Source organism: Oryctolagus cuniculus, chromosome 17 (assembly GCF_051225735.1).
Source record: "Oryctolagus cuniculus isolate XC-2025 breed Fujian yellow rabbit chromosome 17, ASM5122573v1, whole genome shotgun sequence".
Taxonomy (NCBI): domain Eukaryota; kingdom Metazoa; phylum Chordata; class Mammalia; order Lagomorpha; family Leporidae; genus Oryctolagus; species Oryctolagus cuniculus.
The window spans coordinates 60047230-60071399 of NC_142883.1; the positions used below are offsets into that span (position 1 = coordinate 60047230).

A 24170-nucleotide genomic window follows, 5' to 3' on the forward strand; every position below is an offset into this window, starting at 1 on the left:
GTCCTTGGGCCCCTGCACCCACGCGGGAGACCAGGAGGAAGCTCCTGGCTCCAGATCAGCTCTGGCTGTTGCAGCCACTTGGTGAGCAAATCAGCAGATGGAAGACCTTTCTGTCTCTCCCTCTCTCTCTCTGTAACTCTGCCTCTGAAATAAGTAAATAAAATCAGGGAGGGAGGGAGGGAGAGGGAGAGGGAGAGGGAGAGGGAGAGGGAGAGGGAGAGAGAGAGAGAGAGAGAGACACACACCAAATGTACAGACCTGGGAAAGATGGTAGGGCCTCACATTTCCCCATTTTTCCTGACAGTTAACAGATGCTTTCTACAACCGATGGAATCATTAGTGCACACTGAAATACTCATGGGAAAAATCAAACCATGATACAAATAGGAAGGAGCTGGATAGGGGGAAGGCATGGTAAGCCCCCGCCACTCACAGAAGGCAGGCAGGTGGCGGCGCAAAGCCAGGGTTCGAGTTGGGTGCAACAGGGCATGGTGGGGATTGCCCCAGCATAAGACCAGTAAAGGGCCGGGGTTCACTTCCCCTTCTACACCCTTGGGTGATTTCTGTGCCTACTGGCTGCTTTCTAACTCAGGAAAACACGTAACACCTTCACAGATTCACCAGAATCTTCAGGACAAAAACCACCCCCACCATGAGGTTCCAAGCCTCCCAGGAGGACCTGCGGCTCCACCCAGCCACGACCCACACGCTCACCCTCACAGCAAGTGTGCCGAGCCCCTGCTCCCTGGCACACGTCCCACTCCCCCCGCCAAAGCCAAGCATCGACCCTCTGGAACATGTGCTCCAACCCCTCCACCCTGACCGCGTGAGCAGCTGTCCTCCAGCGCCTGTGAGAGCTCCAGCGCCTGTGAGAGGCCGTCCAAGCACACACGCTTGCTCTCTCTCTGCCCCAAGTTCCTGCTACCAACAAACTGACCAACCACGGTGTCTCCAGCCCATCACTTCAAGATCAAGGGCATATGCTGCTAATGCCCTCGGGGAGAGTAAGCAAGGCTCAAGCTGAAGCTTCGAGGAGGGAGGTGGCGAGATGAGAGCCTGTGCTGTCCTCAGTCAAGGTCTCAGGGACGTCACACACACACAGGGTGGCGCCTCTCTTTCCTCACCTGGCCGTGTGACCAGGTGGCCGCAGCCGTCTGTCCCTCGGAATGGTTAAGGAGTACTTGGGCGGCCACCACTGGAGCGTCCTGCACCACTGCAGGGTTGGGAGTGTCTCCCTTCAGCATCACATGCGGTTGGCAGCTCCCATGCATGTGAGGCCCAGGACCCAGCGTAACTCTCTGAGCCTTAGTCATCTGTGAAGTGTCTGACCCCACAGAGTCGGCCTGGAGCTTAACAGAGGCGAGGCATGGGGGGCCCCTGAGGCCAGAGACCACCGTGCATCCAGAAAGGAGCACAGATTCTCTCTCAGGCCAAAATGCCATGCACCCTGGTTTCTTCGCTCGTGCCCCGGGTGCTGCTCTGCTCAGGGGTGGCTGGTCCCTTTGGGCATGCTGAGTGGCTGTGGGCACAGCCCAGTCTACAGAGCAGGCTCCTGCTCTCTGGGGGAGACCCCAGCACACCTATGCCATGTAAGCCCCAGGCCCCGGATCCCCACTCTTCAGGGGAAACATACTTGTCAACTCCACTGGCATCTCCCCTGCCCAGGGGGCTCCACGTGCTCCTAATCACCAGGCAGCCAGGCCTGGCCTGACTCCACCCACGGGGCGGGGACCGGGCCAGCAGGTGCCCTCTAGATTGGATGGCTTCAGATCTGACCAGGTTCTTAAGGACCCCACTGACCACAGCAGACCTCTGCTCCTGCCCAGGCACCTGCGTGCCCACCAGGGAAGCCCCATGCCTAGCAACAAGCCCCGAGCTGGGCTGAGGTTACCGTCCAAGTTATAAAACATGGGGGGGTGGTGTGCCCAGGAGCAACCTGCTGCTGGTGTTAAGGTTGTTGCTCCAGGCTGGGAGGTGCAGTCAAGTGGACTGTGTGCCAACAACTGCCGGTCAGTGACAGAGAAGCAACACCTGGTCTGGATGACTCCCTTTTGGGGTGACAGGGTGGCTCCCAACCTGTGCATGGCTGCGGAGCCACACGCCAAGCACCTGGTACCTGCTGTTTGCCTGGCAGTCCCAGGACATCTCTGAGCCCCTCTCTGCCTGTCCTCCCTCAGGACTGTGAGAAATCCTCTCAGAAGATGGTTTTCCTTTCATTTACTCACTTAAAACTCACTGGGGGCCGGCACGGTTGCATAGTGGGTAAAGCCGCCACCTGCACTGCTGGCATCCCATATGGGCGCTGGTTCATGCCCCGGCTGCTCCACTTCCGATCCAGCTCTCTGCTGTGGCCTGGGAAAGCAGTAGAAGATGGCCTAAGTCCTTAGGCCCCTGCACCCATGTGGGAGACCTGGAAGAAGCTCCTGGCTCCTGGCTTCGGATTGGCGCAGCTCTGGACATTGCAGCCAATTGGGGAGTGAACCAGCGGATGGAGGACTCACACACTCTCTCTCTCTCTCTCTCTCTCTGCCTCTCCTTCTCTCTCTGTGTAACTCTTTCAAATAAATAAATCTTAAAAAAACAAAAAACAAACAAAAAAAAAAACCTCACTGGACCAGCTTTTCTCCTGCCATTATCCACCAGACAGCTCAGAGCCACACAATGAATCTGCCCTCTCAGATCCTCCCTTCCTACATACATCCTTTTCCACACTTCCCCGATGCCTGCCCCTGCTGTCACTCCTGTCTTCATCCACAGCGTGGCTGCCTACCCCAAGCCAGGCATCAGGCTGCAGGTTGGGTCCTGCAAAAGAACACCAGGCCCAAGCTGGCACCATGGCACAGCGGGTTAAGCCGCCACTTGCGATGCCGGCATCCCATAAGAGTCCAAGACCCAGCTGCTCCACTTCGGATCCAGCTCCCTGCTAATGCGCCTGGGAGGGCCCAAGTGCCTGGACCTCTGCCAGTTCTCCACATGGGAGACATGAATGGAGTTCCAGGCTCTGGCTTCACCATTTGGGGGTGTGAATCAATGGATGGGAGATTGCTCTCTCCCTAACTGTCTCTCAATTAAATACATAAATCTTATTTTTTTTTTTTAATTTAAAAATGTAGCTAGTTGGTCTCCCATGCTCTGGAGGCTGCACTCCCTCTAGGGCTCTGGGGCAGAATCCCTGCCATGGCCCCTTCTGGGTTCTGGTGGCTCCGGGCAGCCATGGCTGTGGCCACAGCACTCGTCTCTGCCACTGTCTTCATACAGCCTTCTCCGCAGTCCACAAGGCTGCACCTACATGCAGGGGCCACCCAGACCACCCAGAGAAGCTCCTCCCCTCGGGATCCATACGCTATGGACACACACATATGCCATGTAAATGCATATTCACAGGTTCTGGGGATTCAAAACCAGACCCTTCTTTTTGAGGGCCACTACACGGGAAAGATCTGGAAGAGGACGATGAACAGTGACACAAGGTGGAACTCCAGGAGGGGAGTCCCTGGGAGGCTGAGGGTGGTAGGGGTCCAGAACTAAACATTTTCCTTCCTAGCTTTCTTTTACGCAACATCAAAGGTACAGGGATTACCACTCAATTAAAGAAAAGGTTTCACAGAAACACGCAGAGCTCCTTGCCCACTGCCACCCTGAGCAGAGGCCGCGAGATCACTGGAGGCACGCAGCTTTACTCGGAAGTCTCTTAGACCCACCTCCCAGACAGGACAAGCGGCCACAGAGGGCACCCTGTAGCCGAGGGCAGGGAGGGTGCCGGGTCCAGGTCTGCAGACGCGCCCCTCCTTTCGTTGACCCAGCCAGCTGCATGCTCCCAGCACGACACCTCCTCCTGCTCCGTGGAGAAGCAGCCAGCTTCAGTACCACAGCGCCAGGGAAGCTGAGCCAGGGCGTAGGGCAAGACAGAACGAGTCAGCGGCCCCCAGCTCAGCTGTGAGTGTGGCACTTGGGAGGCATGGTTAGATTGGGGAGGGAAGTGCTCCTGTCTGAACCGCCCCCAGCCCAGGAGCCGATGCCCTAAATCCAAGTACACCCCATCACCACCACTGCTAGTCATGGCCTTGGAACTGGACCCTCTGTCCACGCCAATGTCAGCAGCCACCTGTGCACGTGAAATGGAGCAAGCGGGCTGTGTGTGTGGACACCTCATCACCCTGCTGGGAGCAGAGACCCATCTTGTCCAAGCCAGGCCCGCGGTGTCATGTGTGTGCCCAGCATCGCCCAAGGGCTCCCTTTTCCTTCCACAGTGTCATCTCCTTCACGGCAGCAGACACCTTGGCAACTGGGTGGCAGGAGGGAGCTGTGGCCTCAAGCCTCGCACTGGGAGCCTTGGGGCACAGGGGCCGCCTGAGCTAGTGAACAGGGCTACGGCGAAGAGTGGGCCTACGCCTGCCACCCTCACTCCCTGGGCCTCGCCCTCCTCAAGGCTTGGCTTTGGTGGGGGGTGGAGATGGTTCCTCCCAAACAGGCCCTTCAGACTCTGCTCCCACCTGGAGGTCCATGACCTGGGGGGAAAGGAGGTTCAGGGCAAAGTAGCGCTTGGGGCGCCCTGCACCACACAGAAGGGCTCAAGCCCCCTGACTCCATGGGGCTCCCAAACTTTAGTGACCCCAAATCCCTGGTTAGAGACACCAGCATGGCAGATTCCCTGCATTTCTTCTCACTCGGCTCATGGGACGCACGCCCTACTAGCAGGAGGGCAGAAACAGCTGGGGGCAGGAGGCTCACCCAGGCTCGGCCCAGGAGGGCTGAGGGTAGCACAACACCTCCCCAGCCCACCGGGGTGGGCGCCGCGCCACAGACAGGTCAGTTGCTCCTACTTTCAGAGAGGTGAGGGCTGCTTGCACACACCTCTTCCAGACCTCTCAGCTAGGGGAGGGCCTCCGGCCACCCAATGGGCATTCTTCCCTCCCTGCACCTACCTCCGGCCTTCCAGCCCTTAGCAAACACAAAAGAGACGCCAGGGGCCTGTGATTCACCTCTTTCCCCACAGCCACACCCATTTTCTTGAAGATCCCACCCAGCACAGACCAGGGCAAGAACTAACAGCTTTAAATATTCACGGTACTTCCTGCTGCGTATAGCGTGAGAGAGTCTTCCAGTAACTCCCAGGAGAGCTGGAAGTGTCTCTGGGTCTCTGCCAGGACAAGCTCCAGGGGTTTCCACTAGCTGGGTAACGTACCCTGGGGGCGTGTGATTGCCAAACGGCCACCAAGAAACCACGGAGATGTACATGTGAGAGAGGAGAGGTGTATGCTGTGCAGCCCCACCCTTGGAAATCCCTGGGTTCTCAGCACACCTCACAGGTTACCTGTCCTGGCGGTCAGTTGCCAAAGGCAGCCCAGACATCCCCGCCAGGCCTGCAGCCTGGCCAAGTAGGAGGTTCCTGTTTTCACTGGCATCCCGCTCCCGGGCTGGTGGGAGCATTCTGCTCAGTTCCCACCAGCACATTCCCCTCACCGCAGGAGGTGCTTCTCCCCAGCTCCCAAACACTAGCGCCAGCCACAGCCCGGCCAGCACAGCACAGGTGGGTGCACGGCGCCGGCTGCCAGCTCTGACACTCACTCCGGAGGTGCAGGTGCGGTGCTGAGCAAGAGCCATCTTCCTGAAGCTGCAGCTCCCTCATCTGGAACACGCAGGTAGCGGCACCTGCCCTCGCGGTTACTGCCAGGATCAAAGGATCCCGCGCATTCACCATAAACTGTCTGCCACACATCTGGCACTCAGTCAATGCCCTGCCCTTCCCTCCGGCTCCTAGGAATTCGTTTCCTTGTCTCAGCTCCGAATCCCAGCTCACCTGTGAAATGCCAAAGCCTGGGCACCAGAGACAGGATGCTTTCAACTAACCCTCCCCTCTGACTCACCAGCACTGCTGAGCGCTGGCTCCCCACCCCCACCCCATACTACCGTTTCTCGGTGTGGGGAAAGAGTGGATGGGTAAGTTCGCCAGTTTTCCTAAATCCTGGTGGCACGTCTCAGCCCTCTGGGACAGAACAGCAGGGGGTAAACAAGGTCACGCAACAGCACGTTAACCCTCAGGCTTGGGAGACCGGAGAACCTGGAAGCGCTGTAACTCTTTTTAAAGTATATGGAGGTGATCTGAGTCACCGCTAAGCGTGCAGGCACGCTCCTGGGTCGGCCTGGCCGTCTCCTTTGCAGCAGGCACATTCCCAAGCTGGGTCGCCAGGGGTATCCACTCTACGGGACGGATTCCCGCTGTCCGAAGCTGCCTTGCCCGGAGCCTGCCCGCCTCCCAGACCCCCACCCCTCGGCCGCACTACGCGGCTCTCTGGGGCCCAGCACGGCCGCGGGGTGAGAGGGCTGGGAGAAAACACCCTTCGCCGCAGGAGTGCAGATGCCGTGGCTAAACCTTCCGCGCCCGGGGACACCTGCCCGCGCGCAGGCGCCGCACTCCCTGGGACCCCGGAACTCCCCACACACAGAACCTCTTAGAGGGATGCGCGCATGCGGGGCGCCCGGGTGGGGCACTGCAGCCACCAGGGTGCTGCTCTGGGTCACCGACAGGGTCTAGGCAGCGCGCGCACGTGTCTGGAGGGGTGGCAGCGTCCTCCAGGCCGGGAACCACAGCTCCCAGGGCCGTCGGGCAGGAACGTGGGCCAGGAGAGGGGCCTCAGGGTCGCGGGACGCCGCGCCTCACCTGAGCGGGACAAGGATGGCCAGGTACCTGTCGACGGCCACGGCCAGGAGACTGAAGATGGAGCTCTGAGTGAGCACAAGCACGAAGCAGGCGAGAAAGAGGCAGCTGTGGAAGTCCGTGCAGAAGCCCAGGCTGATGGTGATGGCAAAGGGGATGGCGAACAGCCCCACGGCCACGTCCGCCGCCGCCAGGGACACCAGGAAGTAGTTGGTGGGGGTCTGCAGCGCGCTCGACGTGCCCACCGCGGCGCACACCAGCACGTTGCCCGCAACCGACAGCGCGGCGATGGCCAGTTCCAGCGCCACGTACAGCGCGTCCTGCGTCTCCAGCTGCATGGCCGGAGCGCCCGGACCTCGGGCGTCGCCTACCGGGGCCGGGCCGGGCGCGGGACAGCCGCGTGAGCCCCGCCGGGCATGGCCCGAGCACCCGCACCGCGCCTCCTCCAACAGCGTCTGAGCAGCGGAGCTCGTGTGCTCGCTGCCGGGTCCCGCGACGGGGCGGGGGCGGGGGCGGAGGTAGGCGGGGCTGCAGAAGACAGGCGCCCATTGGCCGGTGCGCCCGCCCGTCTCGCACTCGCGGGCGAAACGCAGCTCCTTCGCAGGAGCCGAGGTCCACATCCGCACGTGACAACCCTTCGTTTTGGCCGCGGGTGGCGTCCTTATGGCGAACATAAGCCAGAAGAGTCCCCAACTTTTCCTCCAGCTGGAATTTAGCGGGGCTGTCCGAGCGGTCGCGCTGCTCCCCCACCAGGCGCGTGGACGACCTGAGGCCTCTGGGGACCCCGCGCTCGGGCCCCGCCCACGCCCCTGGCCGCCGCAGGGAAACAGGCTTTGCTCCTGCGGCCCCTGGGTCGCACACTACCTTCCCAACTCCCCCGTGGCCGCCGCACCCGAACAGCAAGGACCCATGGGGGCGCTGCAGCCCCGCGCCGCCAAGCATGCCACTCCCCCGACGGCTCCCTCTCTGCCTCCGACCTTAGGACAGTCTCCGCGTCCCCAAAATGCCGGTGTTCCTTCCCGTCACGTGGGTCAGCTCAGGCTCCCCATGGGCTCCTAACACCCTTAACTCCAGAATCTCCCCTCCGCTCCTCACTGCTCCCCAGGCTGAGCATCCCACTGCCGGCTGTAGCACTCGCTCCCAAACCCACAAAGTGCAAAACCAAGCTTCTCTTGACTCCATCCCCCAAACCGGTGCTGCTGTCTCTCTGACTCCGCCCTCCCCACAATCAAATTGCTCCTGCTTCCAGGGCTTTGCCTCTCTCCACCGCAAGGCCAGGCCCCAGGTCTCTGCTCACCACCTGCTCCTGCCACCACCCCCCCTTCCCTGCCCTAGTCCTCACCACCGTCACCATTCTAGAACATTCTTGGCAGTGCCATTCCTGCACCCGAAAGCCCTTGCTAGAAGTCATCTAATAGGATGGTTAAAGGAGATTGTTGGGCAACAGAAAAACATGCTGGCAAAATGTTAAGGAAAAAGACTAAACATGGGCGTGACTGCTAAAAGGATACAGGGTCTCTTTTTAGAGTGATGAACAATTCTGTGTATACACCAAAAAACCACTGAGCTGTACATTTAGATGAATTATATGGTATATGAATCGTATCTCAATGTAGCTGTAATAAGAAACTCTCAGCCTACAGGAGGCATGAACACTAACAGGTGACAGCAAGGACAACAAAGCAGATGTCACTCCCAGTAGATGTCCTAGCTGGGAGCTTTGGTGTAAAAGTCCCCACCAAAAATAACGTTGAAACTTTTTTCTAGGCGTTAGAATTTTTTAAAAAATTATTTATTGCGGCCGGCGCCGCGGCTCACTAGGCTAATCCTCCGCCTAGCGGCGCCGGCACACCGGGTTCTAGTCCCGGTCGGGGCGGCGGATTCTGTCCCGGTTGTCCCTCTTCCAAGCCAGCCCTCTGCTGTGGCCAGGGAGTGCAGTGTAGGATGGCCCAGGTGCTTGGGCCCTGCACCCCATGGGAGACCAGGAAAAGCACCTGGCTCCTGGCTCCTGCCATCGGATCAGCGCGGTGCGCCGGCCGCGGCGGCCATTGGAGGGTGAACCAACGGCAAAGGAAGACCTTTCTCTCTGTCTCTCTCTCTCACTGTCCACTCTGCCTGTCAAAAAAAAAATTATTTATTATTTGTTTATTTGAAGTCATAGAAACAGATAAGTAGAGACACAGCTCTCCTAGGTGCTGGTTCACTCTCCCAAATGTCGGCAACAGCCAGGAGCCAGGAACTCAATCTGGGTCTCCCATGGGTGGCAGGGACCCAAGTATGTGGGCCAACTCCTGCTGCCTCCCGGGGTGCACATTAGCAGGGAACTGGATCAGAAGCAAAAGAGCCAGGACTCACTGGCTGCAGGAGTCCCCAACAGAGCCTTAAGGGCCTAACAGCTGCCCAAACACCCACTGATCATGCTGAAACTTAATCCCCATTGTGAAGCACTGCTCTGGGCGCGGACACTAACCGCCTAGTGTGTTTGGATATGGAACTCTTGGGAGTCGATTCAGGTTAGATGGGCTTTAAATACGAGGCCCGAGTCCAGAGGAACTGAGCTTTGTAAGAAGAGCAAGAGAGGGCCGTGAGGCCGTGCACTGCCTTCAGGCTGCAGAGTCTTCAGCAGCAAGAAGGACCTCAGCAGAGGTGGCCGCTTGACCTTGAACCCAAGCTAAGAACAAGGAGCTTAGTAAACCTTTGTTCTTTATATAGTACTCAGTCTGTGATTATAGCAACAGAAAATGGACAAAGATCCTGGGTGAAGTTATTATAGGGGATTTAAAAAATCTATTTTCCATGACACTTTGTTAACTTCTGTAACAAAAAACACGATTTATAAGTTAAAATACAAGCGAGCCCACCCATTCCAGGCTGTTCAGTTCTAATCTCACCTGTTCCACTGGCCATGTTCCCACAACACCTGACCCAACCTTCTGTTGCCACAGAAACTGGCCCGGTAGAGGGATCAAGGACCCTCTCCAAAAGCACTTGTTAGCATGGAGTGGGGGAGGGGTGAAAGAGAAGCAGCATCCTGGGGTGGTAGCTTCTGCAGAGCAGTGGGGAGGTGGCAGGGTCGGGGAGGGGGGTCCTGCTTCAGGTGCTAGGCCACTAGCCCTGGAAATCTGGGCAGGGCCTGAGGACCAAAGCAGCACCTGGTCAGCTCGTTACTGTAAGTGGTTCCCGCACGCTGCAGCCTTGGGGCACTGGGCTCAGCGCCAGCATTTTCAGTGCCTGTAGCCCCGTCTCCCCTTTCCAGAGCCCAGCCTCCTCCAGGAAACTGCTCAAATCACCCAAGCAGGAAGAGGCTCACAGGGCAGGACTGAGCACCCCCTGCCGTCCACTGCGTCCCAGGTAGCTGACCTGAGACCCCAAGAGCTGCCCTGCCCACTGGCCTCACCCCAGCTGTGGGGAGCAGCTCGGACTAGACTAAGTTACTGGAATTAAGACTTATTCTATGCATCTGCTCTCCTACAATATGGCGCTGGGAGAGGAGAAAACAGCTTCTACCCAGCTGCCTCCAGTTCAACCAATAAACTGTAGGACTTGCTCCTGATTGGAGGAGAGCAGCGTACTCGGCGTGTGGGCAGCCGAGTTAGGATTGGCGGAGGAGGACTATAAAGGAGGAGAGAGACGGCATGCACCAGGAACATCTAAGGGGAACATGTAGCTGAAGGAACACCTGTGCAGCCCCCGAGAAGAGCCGGCCGGCGGTGTGCTGCTCCCCTGCGGAAGTGGGGAATGTGGCCAGGGGGAACTGCCCTTCCACGGAGGTGGAAGGGATAGTAGCCAACCCGGGAAGAACCAGCAGCAAACCCGGGGAGGGCCGAGCAGACGAAAGAACAGCGCAGGGTCCTGTGTCGCTCCTCCACGAAGAGGGGGAGCGACATAATGGTGCCGTGACTCGGATATGAAGCCTAGGCAGGGTCCTGTGTCGTTCCTCCATGAAGAGGGGGAGCGACACCCAGCCCCCACCAGCACAGCGCCCTTCGGCTTATGCAACCACCTTTCCCTCTTCCCAAAGTTTGTGTGAAATGGACTGTTTCCCTAACGCCATCCACTCCTGGTCCAGAACTCATGCTAGGATTTGGACTGGACTCACCACTATGGGAACAGGTAATTAGTGTTGTGGAAACAGGAGGAAGGGTGGTGCCTGAAGGGAGTTGTGGGCTTTAGTCTCGAAAGCAACCAGAGTGCAGAGACCAGAGCCCAGGACTTGGCAGCAGGGGTCCCATGTTGACTCTCAGTTCTGCTGTTGACCTCAGACAAGTTCATCAATCTTTCTAGGCCACCGTTTCTATGTTCAAGACGGGATGATAAACCTACTTCACAGGGATCAAGATAAGAAAGGACAGGGGAGCCATGGGCCAACTGACCACCTGTAGGAAACGGACTCCTTGAAAACTACTGCCGCGAAGGGAGCATTTGGATAAACTAGGACTAGAGCCCTAGAAGCCCAAATGGGTCTCTGACTGGTAAAAGCCGACCCCCCCCCACACACACACTGGCCCTCCCTGGACCTCTTCCAGACTGCAAGGACCCATCTTCCCATCTCTCATCACTGTCTGACCTTGCTCTAGCTGCCAGAGCTGAATCCAAGAGGCAGCTAGGTGGTGTCAAGAGAAGGCCCAGTTATCAAAAATGTCATCAAAGACTCAGGTTCTGTCTTACGCTCTGTCATCTTCAGTAGCTTTCCTCTTAGACTTTGTACCTCATGGTCACAAAATGGCTGCCATCACTGGCTCATTAAACCTTATTCAAATCAGAAAGGGGTTAGCCTCCCTACCATTTATCATGGGGCAAAGTCATGGATCACATGCTACCCTAAGCCAATCGTGAGCACAGAGAAATGGAATGCTCATGCTTGGCTTAGGCCAAACATGCTTTATTTAAAAGGGCAGAGGGTGGGGTCCATCTTTTCCAAATGTGTTGCCATTTCAATAAACTTGGGGCCCTTTAAACTAAAGTGGAAGGGAGGAAAATGCACATCACCCTTCAGCGTCCATGTGCGTGTCAAAGGGAGCAATCTGAGTGCCTAACGCCCTGCTGGCTGTACAGACACAGTTCTTACTCGCTCCCAGCCTTCATCTTCCACGAGATCCTTGTTATTTCTGGAAATCAACACACAACTTCAGGGCAAGTTACTGCACCTCAACCTCCCACCTCCCTCTGGCATCCAAGGCTTTCTCACTGGTTCAAGTTTAAGAGAAGCTCCATTGTTCCTTAGGATGAGCCTAGCCCCAGGAGGGTTCTCAGCCTCTGGTCAGTGAACTGCTGTCAGGCAGGTCTTGCCCAATCTCCAGAGGCAGCTCTGCACCCCAGAGAGGGGCACCACTGGGGACTACACCCCACTTACACGCACCCACATGTTCCCAACACTGGTGGATTCTAAGTCTATGCACTCAAAGGCTTTTGTGTTATTTCTCTGTAGTGGCTTTCCTAGGGACCTTGAACAATGTTTGTGAAATAGTGATATGTATACTATTTCAGAAGGGGAATGGGTACCAGGTGGCATACTTTAGTTTCTACAAATGTGAAATATGATGAAGGTTAAAATAAGGATGAAATTATATGATAAATATACATATATTTGAATGTATACAAGGAATCTTTGAAAAGTCCATGGAAATTATGTATTATGAGACAGAATGGATTTCACATTTTTGCAATAAAATAAATGTATCTTTTAATTTTCATTTCCATTAACTTCCTGAAGTACCCTTGTATGTACCTGTAAAAATGTACATATACATATATGTAGAGAGAGGTATATACAGAAGGAATTACAAAGTATTCGTTCTATTTCTACATGAAGCAATGTTACACATTCATAGTCACTCTGCCCTCAGATATTCAGAAAAAATGTAACTCCCTTATGATCCAAACTTCCCTTGACTTCTCCATGATCCTCCCCTCCATGGGCAGTGGAAATACTCAAGATTCACCAATTTACAATTTTGCATTCAAATAAGATGACAGTGAAGGGAAGCCCAGTTCCATCACAATCCAGATTGATCAGCTCAGAAGTGAGCAAGAAGACAGAAAGCTAAGGACAGAGGGGAGCACAAAGAAGTGACTTCCTGCTAGGCTTGATGTTACAGAGAGATAATTTTATATACATTTGGAGAACTTAATAATTAATGATAGCTACCAGGAAACTATTAGTTTTTAAAGATTTATTTATTTATTTGAAAGCCAGAGTGACAGAGAAAGAGAAAGAGGAGATTTTCCATCCACGGGGTCACTCCCCACATGGCTGCCAAAGCTAGGGCTGGACCAAGCTGAAGCCAGGAGCCCAGAACTCCATCTGAGTCTCCATTTGGGAGGCAAGTGCCTAGGTACTTGGGCCATTCATCCCTTCTTTCCCAGGCATATTAACAGGGAGCTGGATTGGAAGTGGAGCAGTACTTGATCCAGTTCTCCAATATGCGATGCCAGGGTCATAGGTAGGCAGCAGCTTAACCCGCTATGCCATAAAGCTCACCCTAAAACTAAGTGTTATTAAAGGAGGTAACTAGTAACTCTAGAAAAAAACGAAAGGTGACCAAGAAAGAAAATGTGATAACAGTACACACGTGTCTCAGTATAAATAAGTATGAGCACCTAGCCAAAATACCGTAACTTACGAGGCTCTTAACCGAGTGATACTGTTTGCTAAGCTTAAGGGAGTGCTCTTTAAATGTATGTGCAGATGTTCTGAGTTCCCATTGTGTTCACTACTGGTAATTAATGGGCAGAGACCAGGGATGTTAAATGTCCTTTCCAAACATTGATCCCAGCTAAAATTTTAAGTCAGTTATTATGAACATGTTAAAGGACCAAAGAGGATCATGAATTAAAAGAAAGAGGTAGGAGTTTGGCCTACCAATTAAGACACCCATATCCCACATCAGAGTGCCTGTGTTTCATACTTAGTTCCAGCTACTGAATTGAGCTTCCTGCTAGTGCAGGGCCTGGCAGGCAGCAGTGATGGCTCAAGTAACTGGGTTCCTAACACCCATGTGAGAGGCACGGGTTGCGTTCCTGGCACCTGGCACCTGCACAGCCGAGTCCTGGCCATCACAAGCACTGGGAGAGTGAACCAGCAGATGGGAGCATTCTCTTTCTCTGTGTCTCTCAACTAAAAGAACAAATATTTTTAAGAAGATAATTAAGGGCCGGTGCTGTGGCAAAGCAGGCAAAGCCATTTACACACACCCTGGGAGGCAGCAGGTGTTGATTCAAGTACCTGGGTCTCTGCCACCCAGTCGGAGACCTGGAGTTTCTGGCTCTTAGCTTTGGCCTGCTGCAGCCCTGGCTTACTGTGGGCATCTGGGGAGTGAATCAGCAAATGGGAGATCTCTCCCTTTCTCTCTGTGCATCTCTCTATCTCTCAGACACAAATAAATTGTCAGCAAAAGAGTGGGAAAATGCACACCATGCAAAAAGTAGCCAAAAGAGAAGTGGAAAGGCTACACCAATATTACACAAAATAGAGTTTAAGATAAAAATCAACACAAAGATAAATAAAAATTTGAAATAAAAAGTCACTATTATAAATATGGATGCACCTAATAATACAGCTCCAAAATACATAAAACAAAAATTGCCAGAATTGAAGAGAGAAATATATAATTCAACAATGAAGACTTGGAGATTCAATTTTCTACTTTCAGTAATGGATAGAACAACTAGGCAACTAAATACACAGAGATCAAAGAAACAGAAGACCTGAAGAACCAACTGGGACTCATAGACATCTATAGAACTCTCCATCCAACTACAGAACACACATTTTTCTCAAGTGCAAGTGAAACAGTGTCAAAACAGACAATATATTAGGCCATAAAACAAGCATCAATGAGTTTAAAGAGATTGAAATCATACAAAGTACAATGGAATGAAATTAGAAACCAGTAACAAGTAGGAATTTGGTAGAATTCACAAATATTTGTAAATTAAATGACATAGTTGCAAATTAATCAAAGGGCCAAAGAAGAAATCATTAAGTAAATTAGAAAATATTTTTAAGTTTACAACAAAGCTACAGTAAACAAGACAATGTAACACTGACTTAAGAGCAGACATATAGGTTGATGGACTAGAATTAGAATTCCAGAAATAAACCCTTATATTTATGGCTAACTGATATCTGACAAGACTTCCAGGACAACTCCCTGGGGGAACAGACTCTTCAATAAATGGTACTGGGACACTGGGTATCCATATGCAACAGAGTGAAGTTGGACCCCTCCTTCACTCCATCTACAAAAATTAACTGAAATTGAAAGAACTTTTACAACTCAATCGTAAAAAAGACAAATAATCCAATTATTGTTAAAACGGATAAAGGGTCTGAATGGACACTTCTTCAAACAGAAACAAATAAGTCACATAGCTTCTAACTGGGTCTTGTGTAGACAGCAAAGTAATGGAGGCTGAAAGTGACTAGATGACTCTCTGAGACCCACCATGAATATGGGGAAGTGCAGAGCTGGACCTCAGCTTAGTCTGTTTCCATTCTGGCCGCCCCTCCTGGAGTTGTCCACCTGATGCCCACCCAAGACCAGATCTGCCTGTGTCTCTCTGGCAAACAGAAGGGCATGGAACTGTTCCTGCTCCTTCCCAGTGTTGAAGGACAGTCTACCTCACATCACATATGAAGGTGTGCCAGGGAGAAATGAAGCCCTCAGCAGAGGCTCCAAGGGTGAGCGCTCCAGGTTGTAGAATGAATCTGAACACCAGGCCTCCTTCCTCTCCTCCTCCTCGTCTGTGTGGCCCCAAGACTGTACCGAATCCTGTGCAGAATTTGGCCCATCACACATGTGCAACCCAGCTGCCTTTCCTTCAACAAATCAAAGAGAAGAAATAAGGTGGCTTCTCATGGGTGCACCTAAGGGTTACTAGCCAAGCCCCAGGCAGACCAACTTCTATCTCACTCTGCTACCTGAGAGTCTCCTCCTGCCCATCCAGTCTCTAGCAAGCTTGTTTAATTTCTATCAAATGCTTAGAATGCTTGCCCCATCTCTGGAAACGTCTAAAGTTCCTTCCTTTGGCATGATTCACTTGTTTGTTTGTTTGTTTTGTAGCTAATTTGAGAGACCTCAGGTGGGAAATGACATTTTGCACTAGTGTGGTTTGCAAAATAGATCCGTTGAGGAGGCTGAAAGAGCCATGCAAATTTTCAAATCCATTAATCAGCTCTCTTCACCACAGAGATCTGAGTTATCTATTCTAATTTACAACATTTACTTCACTGCTTCCATGAGAAATGTGGGACACTGCTTCAGGTCAGTTGCTCAGTGTTGTCACAGGCTAGAATGAGGATCTTGAAGCAGCACTGGGCTGTGAATCTTCAACAATAATCTCTCATTTTTCAGCTTCTAACTGAACTGCATTGTTGTTCATGGGGTTGGCAATAATATTCCCACCCCAGAGGGTGACTCGTGATTAGCCTAAACCAGACAATCTCTTCCCCCTTTGCCAATGACCGGCCTAAGGGAGAGGCATGTGACTAATTCTGGCTAAGAGGATGTAAAGGGAATTATACTGCAAGGTTTGGACCTCCTCCTCCCCTTCCTGGGACACTGCTGTGTGAAAACATGGTACCTGGACCCATGGCAGCCACCTTGCAACCTTTGAGGTAACAGGTAAGAAGTGAAAAACAATGCATTAAAGGTGATGGGGAAAGATGGAAGAAAGAGTCTGTGTCCCTGGTCATGTCTTCGAGCAGCCAATCTCAAGAACACCTGTCTCTGGACTTCTGTCCCACAACACCGTAAACATCTCTGTAGTCTAAGCCACCACTGGGTCCTGTTTTCTGGGATTCAGAGCTGGGCAAATGTACTGGTTAAAGGTATCTTGGTTCTTGGCTCATCCACTGAGATGGAACCTTGTGGAAGAGAACAGTGGTTACATTGGAGCTCAGAAAACAATGCCCCAAAGACCAGCACTTTGACATGCTGGGAACATGCCCTAGAACCCACCTCAAAACCAAGCTCTCTGATACTCCACTGTCTGTTCCCTTCCTGGAGGAGGACTATCTGCAAAGTTCACTTACCCACCTGACCCGATCCACCAAAATAAGATACAATTGCCTCCAGCCATCTCTCTGAAATTTCATTAAGAACACTGAATTCTCACAGCAGGAAGACTGAAGTCTGCCAACACTACTGGATGGACTCGTCACACATCACTGTTCTCTACTGTGGTCCCACAAGGAATCACTTACGAATCATTGTCTGTTCTACAGGAAAGAACAGACTTTGTCCCGTGCTATTGTATGTTCTTCAAGCTCACGGGCTTCTCCTAAAAACTGACTACATTTCCATTCCTCCCCTCCCTATAAAAAAAAAGGGGTTTATACGTTTCTGTTCCCTTTGCTCCTACAACAGGAACATTTTAACCTTGTCTCCAGGGCAGGGTGAACTCTCCCTCCAGGACTGGGATCACCACTTCATCTCTTTGAACCTGATCACTTCAATTATGGAGTGAGAAAGCTTAACCCATTGTCCTCTGATGTCTCTCCCTCTCCAAGCTCCTGCTGACCAGAGCCCTAATGCTGCATCAGCTCCAGAAACCTCCAGGTATTTTTGGGCAGGCCGGGAAAGGATTAGCCTCCACTTCATCAAGCTCCTCTCTTCCTGGCATCTTGGCCGATAGTTCAGATTGGGAGAAGATGAAAAAATAATCAAAGGAGAATTACCATTAGCTTATGAATAAAGCTTGTCTGGGTGTGAAAGTAAAACTGGCCTTCTAGGGACTCAAGATGGAATTCACACTGCTGGCCCAAGCAGACTCTAGGATCTCTGTGGTTAACGTTTACTTTACAAATAGAAAAATACATGCTCATAGAAGGCACTAACACTCACAGAATACTTAAGAGAGTAAAAGTGCCCTGCGACCTCTCTGTTCTTAACACCCCATGGTTAAATTCTGAATTCTGTTCCAGATGTTTTTCTGTGCTTATACAAACATAATGCATTATGTACAACGTATGCTTTATAGAATCAGAGATCTAGTGATGACACTTCCTGTGAAAGTGTGCAAAAGACATGCAACCAGGGATTGGTGAACCTGATGTGTCATTTTTAAAAACAAAAATTGGTTTTGGGATGGGCATTGGATGCAGCAGTTAAGATGCTCCTTGAGGGCTGGCGCCATGGCTCACTTGGCTAATCCTTTGCCTGAGGTGCCGGTATCCCATATGGGCACAGAGTTCTAGTCCCGGCTGCTCCTCTTCCAGTCCAGCTCTCTGCTGTGGCCCAGGAGTACAGTGGAGGATGGCCCAGGTCCTTGGGCCCTGCGCCCACATGGGAGACCAGGAGAAGCACCTGGCTCCTGCCTTTGGATCAGCATAGCACCGGCCATAGCGGCCATTTGGGGGGTGAACCAATGGAAAGGAAGACCTTTCTCTCTGTCTCTCTCTCTCACTATCTCTGTCAAATTAAAAAAAAAAAAAAAAAAAGATGCTCTTTGGGACATCCTCATCCCATATCAGAGTGCCCGACTCTGAGTTCCTGCTTCATTTCTGATTCCAGCTCCCTGCTAATGTGCACCCTAGGAGGCTGCAGGTGACAGCTCAAGTATTTGGGTCCCTGGCACCCATGTGGGAGACAAAGATTGAATTCCAGGCTTCTGGCTTCTTTCTCTTTCTCTGGTTGTACGTCTCACTTTCAAGTAAAGTAAAAATAAATAAAGACATTAAAAATGTTTTAAACAGAGGATTTTTTTCCAACAATGTGGATAAAATAAGCTTTTTTTTGTAATGGCAGACAAAGACCTTCAGTCTGCTGACTCACTCCTCAACTGCCCACAATAAATCACCATCTCCAGAGGGTTACCATCCATCCATGTATCCCTTCCTTCATAAACAGTGCACAGCAACACTCATTTCTACCTAGTTTTTCCAGAATAAAACATCATCAATATTTTCCTCTACTTCCAATCTTTTTTTTTTTTTTTGCAAGATTTATTTATTTGAAAGTCAGAATTACAGAGAGAGAGGCAAAGACAGAAGTCTTCCATCTGCTGGTTCACTACCCAGATGGCTGCCACTGCCAGGGCTGGGCCAAGCCAAAGCCAGGAGCCAGGAGCTTCTTCCGGGTCTCCCATGTGGATGTCAGGGGCCCAAGCACTTGAGCCATCTTCCACTGCTTTCCCAGGCCATAACAGGGAGCTGGATCAGCAGTGGAGCAGCCAGGACATGAACCAGCACCTATATGGGATGCTAGCACCCATATGGGATGCCAGCATTGCAGGTGGCAGCTTTGCCCACTACACCACAATGCCAGAACCTACTTCCAATCTTATAATCTTATAAGGAAAAAGTTCTATCACTGTTGCTTTACTATACATTCCCTTTCTACTGAAATCAACCTTCACTTCATTTTTCTAATGCTTAGCATTTTTTCCTAAGAATTGCTTATTTAATTCATTTTTGCCTGAATCCTTTGTCTTATATATTCTGAGGAACTCCTTTCTGCTTAATTAATTAATCTGAAGGCCAGAGAGAAACAGAGAGGTCTCCCAATTGCTAATCATTTTCCAAATGCCCACAATAGCTGGGGTTGGGGCCAAGAGCACCGAGCTCAGTCCAGATCTCCCATGTGGGTGGCATGGCCCCACTTCTTAAGCCATCACCACTGCTTCCCAAGGTCTTCTTTAGCAGGTAGCTGGAGTCAGGAGCCACAGCCAGGAATCAAACCCAGACACACTGATGTGGGATGCAGACATCCTAACTGGTATCTTACCTACTAGGCTAAACACCTGTCATGTATTTTAGTTATTATGTTGTATATTACCTGCTATGCAATGCAAATATTTTTACCAGTCTTCTCCCACCTCTGCCCCAGTCTGCTTTTTATCTTTTAATGTTATGATGTCTTCTGTCACACAGAAGTTGTCCATTTTTATGTGGTTAAGCATATCTGTCCACCTCTTCCATTTATGGCTTCTGGGGTTTGGGTCCTGCTTAGAGTGTAAGAATCTAGTTTACTCTTTCTCCACAGGATAGACAAAGGGCCCTGAATTCCTGAGTTGAGTTGTGCATCCTTTTCTAATGGGTTGCAAATGCCTCCGGGGTCAGATACTAAACCCCTACACGCAGCGTGGCACGTCTGGCTTCTCTTCGGATCACAAATCTGTTTCTTCTCTCTGTTGTTTTACTGTTGCTCAACTTTGAGGAGCACTGCTTCTTCACGGTGTATGGTGATATCTGGCAGGACGGGACACCTCCCCCCCTTTATTATTCTTATTCCAAATTGCCCCAGCTTCCTTCTTCCTGGTAAACTTACACTCACTGTCAAGTTCCAAACAAGCGCCGTCAGGCCAGCGGGCCTGAACAAACACTCAGGTGGGTATTATGGAGTAGAGCAGACACTAGTTTTTCGAAATGAAAAAATCTGGGCATTTTAATGATAGTTTTGAGATCAGGCACTCGAGATTGAGGTCAGGAAAATAACCATGATGCTCGGGGCCTGCTGTTTGTGAGCATTTCCTTGTGTTGCCGTTGCCGAGCCTGGAGGCTCATCTAAGTGCCCGTGGGGCCCTGCTCCACCCAATGCAAATCACTACCCTGGAGAATTCAAATGTCTCTGTGTTAGCGATCAGTGTGGCAAGTAAGTAAGCACAAGGTCTTCCTGAGAGGCCCCGAACGCAGGCCTGGGGTAGGGTGCCCCTCTCCACCCCAGGCCTCAGCGCCCGTAGTCACCACCTGCCAGATTCCACACCTGACCCACACAGCCCAGGATCAGGAGACACACTCTGCGCCAGTGCTGCGACCTCGTACCGACAGTGTGGCCACAGGATATAGGCTCAGTCTCCCCAAGTCCCCAGATTCACATTTTAACTATTTTTGAAACCATAGGCAGCAAAGGACCTCCCCCACCTTGCACAGAAGCAAGCTTCCTGTGGCTGCCTAACATACTAATAGCCCATAATTGTTCTTTGCATACTTGTTGCGTATTAACCTGCAACCCCATAATACTTGCTTTAGCCAATAAAAAAAAAATTCTGCTGTCTTTCCAGGGTCCCTAAGAAAACTGGACAGAATGAGTCGCAGCCTGCCCTGTGACTGGAGCCTTCGCAGATCAGCTCAGACGGAGCAGAGAACTAACTTTACGGTGAACTACAATGTCCGATGACGAACCTTGGGTAACGTTTCGGCAGCCATCTTTGAACACGCCCGATGTATGTTAAGACATGATTTGTCACCCCTTTCCTCTGCACTTACATCCTGACAGTTTCCCCCAGTTCTACCCCAATTACCCTAACTCCACAAATTCCCAAACCTCTCTCTGTATGGGGAGATTGATTTGGGCCTTTCTCTTACTGGCTTATAGTGGAGATAAGCATTCTCTTTCTCAGAAGGTGAACCCCATGTTTTTTGTTTGCTGTTTGTTTTTATAACACACAGAATGTGCCTGAGCAGGGAACCCCGAGATCAGTTCTTAAGTGTACACTGGCATTAAGTACTTGGCATTAAGTACTTTCTCACTGTGGTGCCGTCATCACCACCGTCTCTGGCTTCTCATCCTGAAATACTAAAACTGTCCCCATCAACTCCTCACTCCCCAATCCCCCCCCACTCCTCGCAGCCACCACTGCTCTCTACCAATATGGCTACCCCAGGGATCACACAATATGGGGGTCTTCTGTGGCTGGCTTCTTTCCCTTAGCCCAGTGCCCTCAAGTTATCCATGCTGGAGCATGTATGAGGCGCTTCTTAACATTCCTCTATGTGGATCTTTTTTTTTTTTTTTTTTGACAGGCAGAGTTAGACAGTGAAGAGAGAGAGAGAGAGAGAGAGAGAGAGAGAGAGAGATGTCTTCCTTCCATTGGTTCACCCCACAAATGGCCGCTACGGCTGGCGCACTGTGCTGATCCGAAGCCAGGAGCCAGGTGCTTCTCCTGGTCTCCCATGGGGTGCAGGGCCCAAGCACTTGGGCCATCCTCCACTGCACTCCCGGGCCACAGCAGAGAGCTGGCCTGGAAGAGGGGCAACCGGGACAGAACCGCACCCCGACCGGAACTAGAACCCGGGGTGACGGTGCCGCAGGCGGAGGATTAGCCTAGTGAGCCGCGGCGCCGGCTGGATCCTGTTTTGTTTCCCGTTCACCCATGGCTGGACACTCCGGTCCGCTGTCACCAATGCTGAGTGATGCCGCTGTGCACCTCAAGCTGACTCTCAGGATGAAGGGCCACCCCACAAAGGAAGCCCCCCACAACCACGCCAGTTCTCCACCAGAACGCACGCTCAGCGCATCCTACGACAGGCCGGGCTAACCGTGTGGTCATCATTTGGCTCCTGGCTGGGGGCGGTTTCCATTCGAAACCTGATTCTTCCAAGAGAGCACTCCTGGCCTCCCTGGCACGGTCTCCAGATTCTACCGCATACTCTACAACGTTCCCATAGGGTTCTAAACGTCCCCCAGCTGACCCAAACGTCCACCTCTTCCGACGCCCGCATTTCCACAAGGCCGCTAGGAACTCAACGGAAAATGCCTCGGAAAACGCCCCGGGCCCTCAGCCCATTCTCCCGCGCCCTCCCTAGAACCCCTCCCCAGGGCTGCTGCTGGCCTCACAGCTCTCCTGAACCCTGCATCCCAGAAGCCCCACTCTTCTAGAATAGTCCTTGCTCTGTTTCCATAACGACCCAGCACGCAGGGGGCGACCCCCTTCCGCCAGGGTCCCCGCCTCACCCCAGAGGCGCTTTCGGCGGCCTCTGCAGCGTCGCCAGCCTCTGCAGCCGCCGGTTCCCAACCTCTTCCCCTACAACCTCTTCCTCTTCGACGCACCTGAACCCCCCACGCACGCCCTGGTCACGGCGTCTTCAGGTCCTGGCGGAGCGCTGGCACCTGTCACGACAGCAGCCGAATGGCCTCCAGGATGTCAGCCTCAGGCGCCTCCTTTCCAGTCCCAGCCTTATCAGCCCGCGTCCCAGCCAGACAACGCAGCTGGGGCTTCCACACTGCCAGCCCCCGGGTAGCCCTGTGGCATTTCACAGCGGGCCCTGCCGCCATGGGTGAAGTGCGCATGCGCGCGAGTGAGTGCGCATGCGCTCGCGCACGCGTGGACACAGCCAGCCCCACGCTGTGGCCCTCCTGGACCCAGGCTCTTGTTCATGGGCGTGCTTCCTCCCCGGCTTCCCTGCTTCGTACTCAGGCTCCTTCCCCACCCCACCCCACCCCACCCACCCCCCAGCCGGCAGATGTGCCCTATCCTTCTGTCCATTGAGGAAAAAGAACATGAAACACCCCCTAGTCCCACATCCTCTTCCCGCGCACCTCGCCTCATTTCCCCTTTCCAGCAAAACTCCTGCACGAGGTCCTCCCTGGGCTTCCACTTCCTCCCGCGTGTTTCTCTTCCACCTCTCACCGCGTCTGTCCCCAGCCCACTCTGACACCGACTCCTACAGTCTTATCTTGTCAGAGCTTGTCAAACCCAACAGGCACCCGGCAGGCAGGCCTCCGCTTCCTCAGCCTTGGGGCAGGGGCTCGTCTGTCACCGCCATCACTCCTTGGGCCTGGAAGCCCTTGGGCCATCAGACCTCCCTGGGCCATCAGACCTCCCTGGGCCCCTGGCCGGCCTTCCCCGCCTCTCTGCCCATCCCCAGCCTCTCCAAGGAGGGCCTAGGGCTCTCAGAGTTTTCTCTTTTCCTTCTGGGATCCAGATTTTTCCTGTCTACTTAGCTGCTCCCCTGGGATGTGGAAAAGCATCCCCACCTGACCCCTGAATACTTTAAAGCCTTGTTCTCATCAGCAGCGGCTCTGAACGCTCAGCCCGCACCCCACGGGTCAGCCTCGCCTGCTCTCTCACTCCGCAGGGCCACCGCACCACCCCTGCTGCCACTGTCCCAGCCTGCTTTGTCTCTCACCTGAAGCATCTCAGTGGCCCCCCTACAAGGCTATATTTTAATAAATTATTTTATCTTTATACTCTTGTCCCTCTACGATCACCTCTCTGCATGGCTTCCCAAACGGTTGTTTAAAAATGTCAATTACATTCTGCTCAGACCCCTCCAATTACTTTATTTATTTAAGAGGCAGAGAGCTTTCTCTCACCCATTGGTTCACTTCCCATAGGCTCAACAACAGCTGGGGCTAGATGAGGCCAAAGCTAGGAGCCAGGGATTCAATCTGAGTCTCCCATGTGGGTGGCCACTATCTCCAGTAATTCATGCAGGAAGCTACAATTAAAGGTAGAGTCAAGACTCAAACCCAACCTCTCCGATAAGATACAGAACACGATCACCCTAACCAATTGCTTTGGCCCTAAGCCAAATATCTGCCTCTCCCTCTAATTACTTGTGATAAGACCTGCCAGATTCTGTCCTCTCTCGAGCCACTGTCACCAGCCGCCTTGCACATCCTCTGCTCACACGGCCTTCCTGCTATCCAGCCCCCATTCCCTGCTCCTCTCTCCAATGCAACCAGTGCATCCCTGCCCCAGGGCCTTTGGATGTGCGATTCCCACCCCCATCAAATTCTTTTCCAGATTGCCACATGGTTTCCTCTCACACCTTCAGGTATTTGAA

At 52.6% G+C, this 24170-nt stretch overlaps 1 protein-coding gene across 2 annotated transcripts in view; it reads right to left on the reverse strand.

Moving 5' to 3' along the window:
• ADORA2B (adenosine A2b receptor) overlaps positions 1 to 22538 on the reverse strand; it is a 40609-nt gene extending 18071 nt beyond the window's left edge. Inside the window, exons 1-2 of one of the 2 annotated variants that reach the window (XM_089316601.1) lie at positions 22432 to 22538; positions 2226 to 2352 (exon numbers count right to left, since the gene is read on the reverse strand). In XM_089316601.1, the coding sequence (XP_089172727.1) occupies positions 2226 to 2311 (86 nt within the window). In that variant the 5' untranslated portion in view covers positions 2312 to 2352; positions 22432 to 22538. Of the gene's footprint in view, positions 1 to 2225; positions 2353 to 6661; positions 7097 to 22431 lie in introns of those variants that run through there. The other variant, NM_001082175.2, reaches the window with a different exon arrangement.
• Positions 22539 to 24170: the final 1632 nt, after the last annotated feature.